The sequence below is a fragment of the Lactuca serriola genome, chromosome 8 (assembly GCF_051521515.1).
Source record: "Lactuca serriola cultivar US96UC23 chromosome 8, Lser_US96UC23_V15, whole genome shotgun sequence".
Taxonomy (NCBI): Eukaryota; Viridiplantae; Streptophyta; class Magnoliopsida; order Asterales; family Asteraceae; genus Lactuca; species Lactuca serriola.
In genome coordinates, this window is record NC_136415.1 from 1397593 (window position 1) to 1407847 (window position 10255).

General features: G+C 31.4%; 2 protein-coding genes across 18 annotated transcripts; both read right to left on the bottom strand.

Moving 5' to 3' along the window:
* Positions 1–3592: 3592 nt before the first annotated feature.
* On the bottom strand, positions 3593–6408 carry LOC145069390 (uncharacterized). Of its 17 annotated transcripts, none has more exons than XM_079016306.1 (10): positions 6153–6402; positions 5947–6003; positions 5731–5840; positions 5471–5528; positions 5259–5385; positions 5027–5177; positions 4865–4933; positions 4523–4715; positions 4375–4415; positions 3593–3985 (listed from the first exon to the last, which is right to left on the bottom strand). In XM_079016306.1, the coding sequence occupies exons 1-5, from the start codon at positions 6227–6229 to the stop codon at positions 5259–5261; spliced, it is 429 nt and encodes a 142-aa protein (XP_078872432.1). In that variant the 5' UTR covers positions 6230–6402; the 3' UTR covers positions 3593–3985; positions 4375–4415; positions 4523–4715; positions 4865–4933; positions 5027–5177. The 17 variants fall into 17 exon arrangements, 16 of the variants coding, with proteins under 16 accessions (XP_078872432.1, XP_078872433.1, XP_078872435.1 ...); XM_079016307.1 differs by having other exon boundaries at positions 3593–4254; XM_079016309.1 differs by having other exon boundaries at positions 3593–4415; positions 5027–5116; positions 6153–6404.
* An 859-nt stretch (positions 6409–7267) lies between these two features.
* On the bottom strand, positions 7268–8360 carry MKK9 (MAP kinase kinase 9). The gene has a single exon (XM_079016198.1). The coding sequence runs from the start codon at positions 8325–8327 to the stop codon at positions 7380–7382; it is 948 nt and encodes a 315-aa protein (XP_078872324.1). The 5' UTR covers positions 8328–8360; the 3' UTR covers positions 7268–7379.
* Positions 8361–10255: the final 1895 nt, after the last annotated feature.

The following is a 10255-nucleotide window of genomic DNA, read 5'->3' on the forward strand; positions in this document are numbered from 1 at the left end:
ATAGTTATGGACTTAGACATTAATCCAACATGTGTATGGTTGTGTGTATGGGTATTTTGGGGGTAACTCACTAAGCTTTCGGGCTTACAGTTTCAGTTTATTGTTTTAGGATTCAGCGGATGGCCGCAGGTAGGCGAAGGCGTGACCGTACACTTCCTCGATTGACGATCATGATTTCTAGGAACTATGATGTATAAACTATTTTGAAAAGAAATTGTAATAATCGAATGGTTTCAATGATTTAAAAAGTTTTAAATTGGCTTGAATTTTGTGGGTGTTACAGTAGTGGTATGGGTGAAATAGTCCTCGTAACCAGTTAAGTTAAACCGGAGGGTAGGTCAGGCACCCAGATATGCCTGAGACGGGTAGGTCAGACACCCCGATATGTCTGACAGGGGTAGGTTGGGCACCCCGGTCTTCCTAACAGGTGTAGGTTGAGCACCCCGATATGCTCAGTAGGGTAGTTTGGGCACCCATATATGTCTGACAATATGTTTATTGTATGGTATGTGGCATGATGGGGGAACTCACTAGGCTTTTTGCATACAGTTTTCAATTTTCGTTTCTGATACTTCTTATTCGAAGGGAAAGGATTCGGCATGACTGCATCGCATCACACCACTATTTTTCCATACTATGATGTTCTTGGGATTTGTACTCTACCATTATTAAGAGTTGTTTTGAGACATATGACTTATGGTTTTTTATGATATGAGTGTACTCAATGATGTTTTTAATAATCTGTTTTATGAATTATTAAATTAAAAATGAAATTTTTGGTCTTGGATTTTGGGATGTTACAAAACTTCAGCAACAACGCCTTCAAAAGTGATCAACTGAAGCATCGCTTGGTTGTGAAGAGTAAACAAAAATCAATATTCTTGGCCCTGTTTTGCACCCTAATAACTTGATTTAATTCCTATATTGATAATAAAAATTTAGGGTTTACCTTCTTCAATGGAGGCAGAGAAAACAAAGTAGATGGAGATGAAAATAGAGGGCGAGATGGTGAAGAATGACAGCGGGATCATGGCAACGGCGATGATCTGACCGATTCCTGAATGGTGGCAACCAGCTCGACTGATGTTGGATGCTGAATCAATGAAAGCGGAGGGAGGCAGAGACATTGCGAAGAGGAGCGGAAGGCATGGATATATGAGACTGAAACAAATGAAGATGATATGCACTCCCATTTCGAACCCTAGAACGGAGTGGGATGTGTGCGACCAAGCGAAGACGAAGAGGTGGGAGGCTGGACATTTTTGTGAATGAGAGGCAAATAAAACCTAGCAAATGTTTTGGGGAGAGGGGGAGCGGGGTATCAGTTTGTGAGACTGTCCATTGAGAGGGAACTGAAAATATACTTAATATACTTTCCGTTAGAAATCCATCAGAAATTTGTCGTTGGTTAAGCTAGGGATTTAGTCTGTCGCTGATTCCGTTGCTAAAAGTTCAATTTCTAGTATATATATATATATATATATATATATATATATATATATATATATATATATATATATATATATATATATATATATATATATATATATTAGTTTATAACCCGTGAGAACCACATTTATAAAATTAAATAAATTATTAATTAAAAGATTTTTTATTTATATAAAATTATAATCGTTGGTTTAAATAAATATATGAAATTATATCACCTTATAATACATATTAATTTTATTTTATTTTTTATTCTAATGTCATTAATTTAATGTAATTAAAGTGTGAAATTTAAAATTTGAAATTGCAATTTGAAATGAAAAATCAATTATCAATTATTAATTTAATGTAATTAGAGTAGAAAATTTAAAATTTAAAATTTAAAATGAAGAATTAATATGTTGACATGTATCATATAATATTAACGAATATTTCTAATATTATGAAACCTGTCAATAAGAGAATAAACTTATTCATTTATTATAAATTAGAATAGGAATATATATATATATATATATATATATATATATATATATATATATATATATATTAGGCGAATGTCCGTGCGTTGCGCAGAAACACCTATAAAGTTGAAGTGTTTAAAAATATATGTTTTTTTAAATATAACAATAACGTTGTTAAATTTGATATGTTAATTCGTATATTAAATTATATAATATCTTGATTCTTTTGAACTATATGATAATATATACATCTATTATAGCTGCATAATCTCAATCGTTTGAATAACTTCTACCCGCGAGTTACTCATGAATAAAAATAAATATAATATAAGATTTAATGTTATTTATAGTTACTGTTATTGTTAATTAACTTTTTAAAATTTATTTGTTTAACATTTTAATTTCTATCATTATAATTATTTAAAGCATCAAACATTGTTTTTTGATTTTAAAAGTAACAATATAATCATTTATATAGAGTTATTTTTATTGTTATTTTAAGTTATTTTAAGCTGCTTATTTGAAAACTTTTAACGATTATAAAAATAAATTTAGGAAATATTTTAGTTAAATTGAGATTACAATTTAGATTTTGCATTTAGCACTAAAATTGATCACTTTTTACTATTCACAAAATATTCATTGAGTTTTTTAAGTGAAACTGAAATTTATATTTAAGTTGACACTGTAATGTTATATTTAAATTAACAGTTTAAGTATTTTGTCCAAATTGTTCAAAAATTATAGCTTTTAACTGATAATGGTTTACAAACAACAATATATTAAATCTAATAAATTAAGTATAATATGTTAAAAGTTAAAGTCATAACTTTATAAGTAGAAGTAAATATATTATTTTAATATTGAAAGTTAGTTTATTAATGGTTACATTTTAGGTTTGATATTTATTTAACCTTGTTAATCAAATTATAATCATTATTAGAAAGACACTATAATTTACCACTTTTAACTATTTACAAAATATTCTTTGGGTTATTTAAACTAAACTAAAATTCATATTTAAGTTGACCCTCTAATGTTATATTTAAATTAATAATTTAAGTACTTTATACAAATTGTTCAAAAGTTATAGCTTTAAAATTATAAAAGTTTACATCCAACAATATATTAAAACTAATAAATGAAGTATAATATGTTAAAAGTTAAAAAAACATAACTTTATAAGTAAAAGTAAATATATTTTTTTAATATTGAAATTTAATTTATATATGATTACACTTCAACTTTGAAATTTATTTAACATTATTAAGCAACTTATAATCATCATTATTAGAAAGAAAATGAAAAGTTATGAGAGTTTCAAATGAATGTAGTGAAAGAAAAATGATTTCTTTATAATATAGTATGATATATATATATATATATATATATATATATATATATATATATATATATATATATATATATATATATATATATATATATAAACTAGGGAATAGTCTCGCTTTGCAGGATTAGATACGCCACAAGAATGACCAATGGATGTAGATACTATTATCATATATCTCTCATGGAATTTTCTTGAAAACAAAGTAGATGCATTGGAATTAAAACACAAGTTATTTGGTAAACAATTTAATCGTAGAGTCTAGTCATTTGAATAATGCATTGAAGCCCTTAATTGAGATTGTTGCAAATCAAGCAAATCAGAAGTAATCTTACAATAAAACAAAGTAGATGCATTGGATTTAGAGTTTTTGGGTCCCCAGATGCTACAATATTAAGTTAAAATCAAGCAAATCAGAAGTAATCCTACATTAAAAAAATCCCTCCAACCTACAACTAATCATATCCTACAACAATTGGAACTATATGCTTCATTTCTTATGCATAGTCCAATAGGCTTACATTGAAGAAACATAGTGCGGATTACCACAGTTCAACTAATCTAGATATTAAAAATTAAGAAATTAAAATAAAAAGCAGTGAACATATATTTGTGAAGTTCTTTATCACCTTTTCTTTTTGTCATTTGCCATGTTAATCCATTATTGGGTTCAATTCCAATATCAGAAATATCCAAACCATAGTTTTTAATTAACTCCATATACCTGCAACAGCATATGCATATATCAAGAAAGTTAATTGCTATAATACATTATTTTTTTAGCTTAATTGGTCCTGTTCTGATGTTCTCTCACACCAACTTATTCCTTAAGACCAAAGATCATATACAATTTAGAAAATGAATAAAAATGTTATCTTTTTTTAGAATTATACAAATTCTTTTAAATACTATGCAATAAAATCAACTTTAATCGCTTGATCATCATCACCTAAACAACAATGTTCCAGGTAGTGGCTTACCATCCAGACCTTTCTACATAAACGAGTATGAATTAAACATACTCAAGTAAATAAAACATCAAAAACAAATTTGAAATTTTAAAGAATTTGTGAATTTAAAATTAAACTCAATAGAATTTTAGACATGCTTTACCCGAGGTGATTGTGAATAGTGAAGGAGATTGAATACTTCACCTGGAAAACATAATTGATATGAAAATTAGTCAATTACAAAAAATACATCAAATTAGAAAAAGGGGCCAAAACGGTAAGATTGGAATTTTTAAAAAGTACATGACCACCTCTATCAGAATGACAATCTAGCTTCATGTTTTCACCACATATTAACCCATGAAGACTGTAACATAAGTACATATGGAGGTTAGTTGCTTAAGAAGAGCAAATAGGGAAAAAGAGAAAGAGATGCAAGATTCTTTAATCCCCAATTTTCACGTAGCAATACCAAGCTCCAAATTAAGAACAATTGCTTTTTCTCTGCCAAAAATCGCAGAAGGATAAGATAACAGCGAATCAAGAATCCTCAAAAGAAAAAAAAATTAAAAATACAAAACCCTGCCCTGCAAAAATACATGGACTGGTTTTTTAATTTTTATTATTAGTTTATTAGTTTATTACTTTATTACCTCTCCTTTTCGAAAGATGGGAAGAATATCATCTTCTACTTGAGATTCATAATCAATATAAGTCAATTCCTGTGAATGTAAAAGTATATTACAAAATTAAAATCATGAATCGAATGATTAAGAACACAATCAAACAAAGATTGAAAGAGTATTGGTGTTTACATGTTAGGGCATACATGACAGAAAGGTGTTACATGATTCTTTAATACTCCCAATTAGAATAGATTCTCATAGAACTTTACAAGATCTTCCCTATTTTGAAATCGCATGAACACATGTGTATAATTTTCAAGATTTTGATTAGAGATACGCCCTAGAGGAAACAAAAAGTAAGGACATGTCAATATGACATGAATCAATGAAAAAGATGCAGATCAGATGCAAGAGATTTCACCTAATGAAATTGCAAGAATGCCACACATTTGGTATTGAAAAGTATAGAGAAAATCAAGCATGTCCTTTTCATCTTTATCAGATAAATGCACCTTTGTTTTAGTAAACATATGTGTTCTACAACTTTTCTGCAACAAAAGGAACCACAATACATAACTGTAACTTGAGTTCATATATGAAATGAGGGAGTGGCCATGAAGTTTGATGAAAAACCTTGTTTTTTCTGCACTGTTGCTTGAATTCTGTGGTTCTGTAGCTGAGTTTATGACACCTACAATTTCATCAGAGAACAATTATTGAGATTCAATATAACTCATTTCAAAGCATAAACCTGGCAACATAGTAATAGAATGAAGAAACACATTAAGGAATGGGGTCGATAGGTCTAGAGCAAAATAGGAACTACAAAATTGAAAGTGTGGATGAGGCGGTGTAGGAATTAGAAGAAGGTTGAAGAAAAACGGTCGACTGACATGGTACATTCTGGTCTGAATGATTACATAAACTACCATCGACCTGACAATCTCTATCACACACGCCCAACACAACACCGATGGCAAGCAATAAAGCGTTGGAACAGTATCTAAAAAAATTAGGAATCAAATTTTAGGGCTAGAAGTCATAGAATCGAGACAGAGAGTGAGATTTAGGGACTGATGAAATAATGAAATAACAAAATCGATTCATACATTACTAAGAAGCTGAGTTGGTTAGGCGTAGTCGATGGTTCTGTGATGGAGGCATACCTGGTGGCAGTTGCAGAGATGAACATGGTTATTAGGACAGAGGTAAAAGAGGAGAACACAATATATTGACGTCGAGTAGGAAAACAATCATTTGCTTTCTGGCTGCGAAACAGACGAATGAATTTGAAATCCAAATCGAAACAACCAACCTGAGCGCTATTTCTTTTTTGTGTTGGCCGGTGATGGAATTGCAAGATGTACGAGAAATATAGAAGAGAAGATGCATATTTGAAGTAAATAATTAAAAGGCGGTCGATTGGAACGCATCAAGATTGGATAGATGAAGCGGTGGCGGTGGATAGGAACAATCTCATTATTATTGGTTAAAAATGGCAGTGAGGTAATATCTTGGTCACGAAGATGGTAAATGTTGAGGTTACCCACTATCTCGAAGAACACAAAGTAGTTTAAGGTCCAATATAAAAAATTTATTAAGCCAAAAAGACAACAAAAAAAACAAAAATAAAAATTCCATCCAATCACATGAAAGTCGTGTTCATATGGTACTTCTCGACTAGTAATCTAGTATAGATATATAATATAAAAATAATATTAAATGTTTCTAAAGATAAAAACGAAAATTTCCTTATAATATACCTACATAATTATTATAAAAAAATAATAAATAAACTAAAACTTAGTTTTCTATCTTTACCATCATTTTGCCAACAACTAAAGAGTGGGTGGCCTCTTGCAAACTTCCAAACCCAAGTTCCCAATCCACCTTATTTGATAGGAGGACAAATAATCCTCACTAATAAATAAAAAATAAAGTTTTTTTTTGCTACATGTCATCTTTTTCATTTTGACACTTGTTATTTTGTGAGAATTTTAGAAATTTTATTTTCCATTTGTCATATTTTAGGGATTTCCATTTTCTTAAAATAAAATAAAGGTTTTTTTTGCCACATGTCATCTTTTTCATTTTGACACTTGTCATTTTGTGAGAATTTTGAAAATTTTATTTTCCATTTTTTTAAAATAAAATTTTCAAAAGATTACATTCTGTTATGTAAAATATTACATTATAAAATATTTCATATTTATATATTGATATTAAATTTTTATTTTTAATAAACTTGTGTAACATATAGATCTCATACCTAGTATCTATTAGATCTTATTATTATAATTCTTGATAAATCAACATTTCCGGATGATTTTAATAAAAGATTATATTCTTATCAAATTTATTGTAAGATAAATTTCAGAATTAAATTTGAATTTGAATTTGGTTTTATATACAATTGAACTATTGAAGTAGTTGAAAAAACAAAGATCACGATGTTCCCCATATTTGAACTTTCATCATCATGTATATACATAAAAAACAAAAACTTAACATCCGTTCCGGTAAGGCTCCGGCGCCGTCCATCTTAATTTTCAGGTTGTTTACAAAATGGATGCAAAAGTAGCTGCGATGCTGTCCACCTCTTGCTAGAATCCTTCTGCAAACAACACTCTATGAAGCTCCGAAACTCGTCGGAAACTCCTTCCGGCAGGCTTGGTGGTTCCCCAAAACATATAGCACACATGAGCGTCGCCCAGTCAGGTTTCTGACCGGCCGGCAAGAACGGAAAATGACCCATGTAAAGCTCGAACATCGTCAGCCCCAAGCTCCAGATATCGCCGGAGTAACCATTATAGTTGGCACCGTGAGTGTCGGGATCGAACCGTTCTGGGCTCATGTAGGCGCACGTGCCGACGTAGGAATTGCAGGCGTCGAGCGTCCTGCACATGATCTTGCTTACTCCAAAATCGGCAATCTTCACTTCCATATTTTTGTTCACGAGAAGATTTGCTGGTTTGATATCTCTATGAATGATCTTGTGGGCATGGAGGTAGTTAAGTCCGTTGAGAATCTGACGAGCGATGTTGGCGAGTGACTTTTCCGTGAATGTTCCACTCCCACCGTTTTTCAGTAGCGAGTCTAGTGTCCCGGCGTCCATGTATTCCATCAGTATCGCAATATCCCCGTCAGGCTTCTCGAATATCTCATGACAGTGAACCACAAAAGGTGAATCCGTTCTTCGAAGAATTTCCATCTCCCTAAATATCTGCCGGCGCATCATCGGATCACTGTCGGCATGTACAACCTTGAGAGCGAAGACGTTAGACGTTTTCTTATGCACTACTTTGTAGACGGTGCCGCCGTTTCCGTGACCAAGAACTTGAACGGTTTCCAATTCGGCGACGGTGGTGGTTGTCGATTGTTGGGATGTGGTGGTGGGAGGGAGGGGTAGAGGGAAACGAGGGCGGCGCTCGGAGATTTCCTGCAACCGGAGGCCGAGTTTTGACTGGCGTCGTTCACGAACGAGGGCCATGTGATAAGAATAAGATGAGCGAGGTTATCGGGTGGCAAGTATTAGGCCATATATAAGTGGGACGTGATTAGCACGTGTTTGTTTGAATTGTATAGGATAAAGATCGAGGAAAGCATGCGGATGCGCACGTGGGACCCAAATAATTCACAGATACATCTGAACATACCCATTATAAAATATCAAAAAAATACGTGGATTTTGTTTTTATTCAACATTTATGACATGTGTGCACTTGCCCAGTTGCCAAAGTGGTTCACTTTACTTCATTTATAATCATGCCCCCTAAACTATTTTGTCAATATGTTTTATTCCCCTGAAGTTTTTTTATTTTTGTTTTTGTTTTTTAATTTATTATTATTATTAATTTTTGAAAATTTAGTATTTGTTTATCGGGTGACATTGATGTTTGGGAAATTGAGTAATCTAACAATGTTTTAGTTTATTAGTAAAAAATAACTAGTTTTGTATAAGGAATTATTATTATTATTATTATTATTATTATTTTGGAATGACTATTTCAGACCGTATCAAAACGGACAAAACCCCTAATGCTATATATGGGACCCATACCCAATGGTAATAAATATTTTAGAAAGTGAAATTTTGAAGCTTTTGCTACCATGGATTATACAAACCATGTGAGTTCTACTCTTTAATTTACTTACATTTTACTTTACAAACATAACTCCAGAATGCGTAGATCATTTTCGGAATACGAAGAACTAGCCTAAAATATCTAATTTTTGTATTTTTTTGAGAAAACTGCAAATTTAGTCATTGTGGTTTGCAAAAAAAACTTTGGATAGGATCCAAAAAGTTTCCAACTTGCATGAAAGGTCCAAAATCAAAACATTTCTGTGATTTTGGTCCAAAAAACTTGAAAAGACGATTATGCCATTTTATTTTCTTTTTTGTATTTTTTTAATTAATCAAATACTATTTTCATTAAAAAATAAAGAAAAAAGAAAAAAAGTATCTCCCACCCCACCCCACCCATCATTTTTTTTTCTCTCTCTCACACACACAAACACATTAAAGTTACAAAACTCTATGAAGAACAAAGTTTTTTTTGGATATGTCATCAAGAATTGACACCAAAGACTCATGTGTCTCTATCTTTTTCTCTAGATTTTTGGGATGAATAACCACCTGCAAATCATCTTCATAAACATAACTTACACACACATACACACATTAACAAAAAAACCCAACTGGAAAAATAACCCAAATAAACCTTACATATCCATCTCCGATCGATCTATATATAGATTCAATTAATAAGTTCTCAGAAAACCCACTTTGATTGAGCACTTCCTTAAAATTTTGTTTGGGTTCTTCGTTTGAGAACCATGATCCGATGACCGGAGGTGGCAGACGAAACATCTAAAAATAGATATGTCTCATTTCTGTTCCAATTATCGATTCCACCATTATACATGGATTTGATTTGGAATCGACGGTATTACGACGTTTCTTTTGAAAACTGATTATCACATGGATTGGTAATAGAAGAAGGGTTTTAGAGAGAGAAAGAGAGAGGGGGTAGGAAAGATTTTGAGATGAATGAGTTTTAATTTCTTCTTCGGTACTTGTCGTTGGTGTGTATAGTTTATATGCGATTTCACCTACAACTTTGAACCCCGTAATCTTGTTCCTCAGACGACTTTCAATGGATGATTGCAGTTACTTCTTCAAGTGAAAAAGCTTGGGGTAAGGATGTGCAAGAAATCGATACATATATATATATATATATATATATATATATATATATATATATATATATATCTTTTCTGGACTCAATCATGTTTATGAGATTGTTTCCAACCGATGTGGGTGCTTTGCGTTAGAATGTGAATGTGTGTGTCTGTGTGTTTGGGTTTCAATTTCTTTCTATGGCTTGATTTTGGATTTTGTTCATCAATTTAGGG

Bases quoted from the DNA above. Each gene is read 5' to 3' on its own strand.
- LOC145069390 (XM_079016309.1), bottom strand. From the start codon at position 6,229: ATGCATCTTCTCTTCTATATTTCTCGTACATCTTGCAATTCCATCACC. The intron at 5,841-5,946 runs GTATGAATCGAT...TAATTTTTTTAG, and splicing joins CAACTCAGCTTCTTAGTAAT to ATACTGTTCCAACGCTTTAT. The intron at 5,529-5,730 runs GTCAGTCGACCG...ATGAAATTGTAG, and splicing joins TTCAGACCAGAATGTACCAT to GTGTCATAAACTCAGCTACA.
- MKK9 (XM_079016198.1), bottom strand. From the start codon at position 8,327: ATGGCCCTCGTTCGTGAACGACGCCAGTCAAAACTCGGCCTCCGGTTG.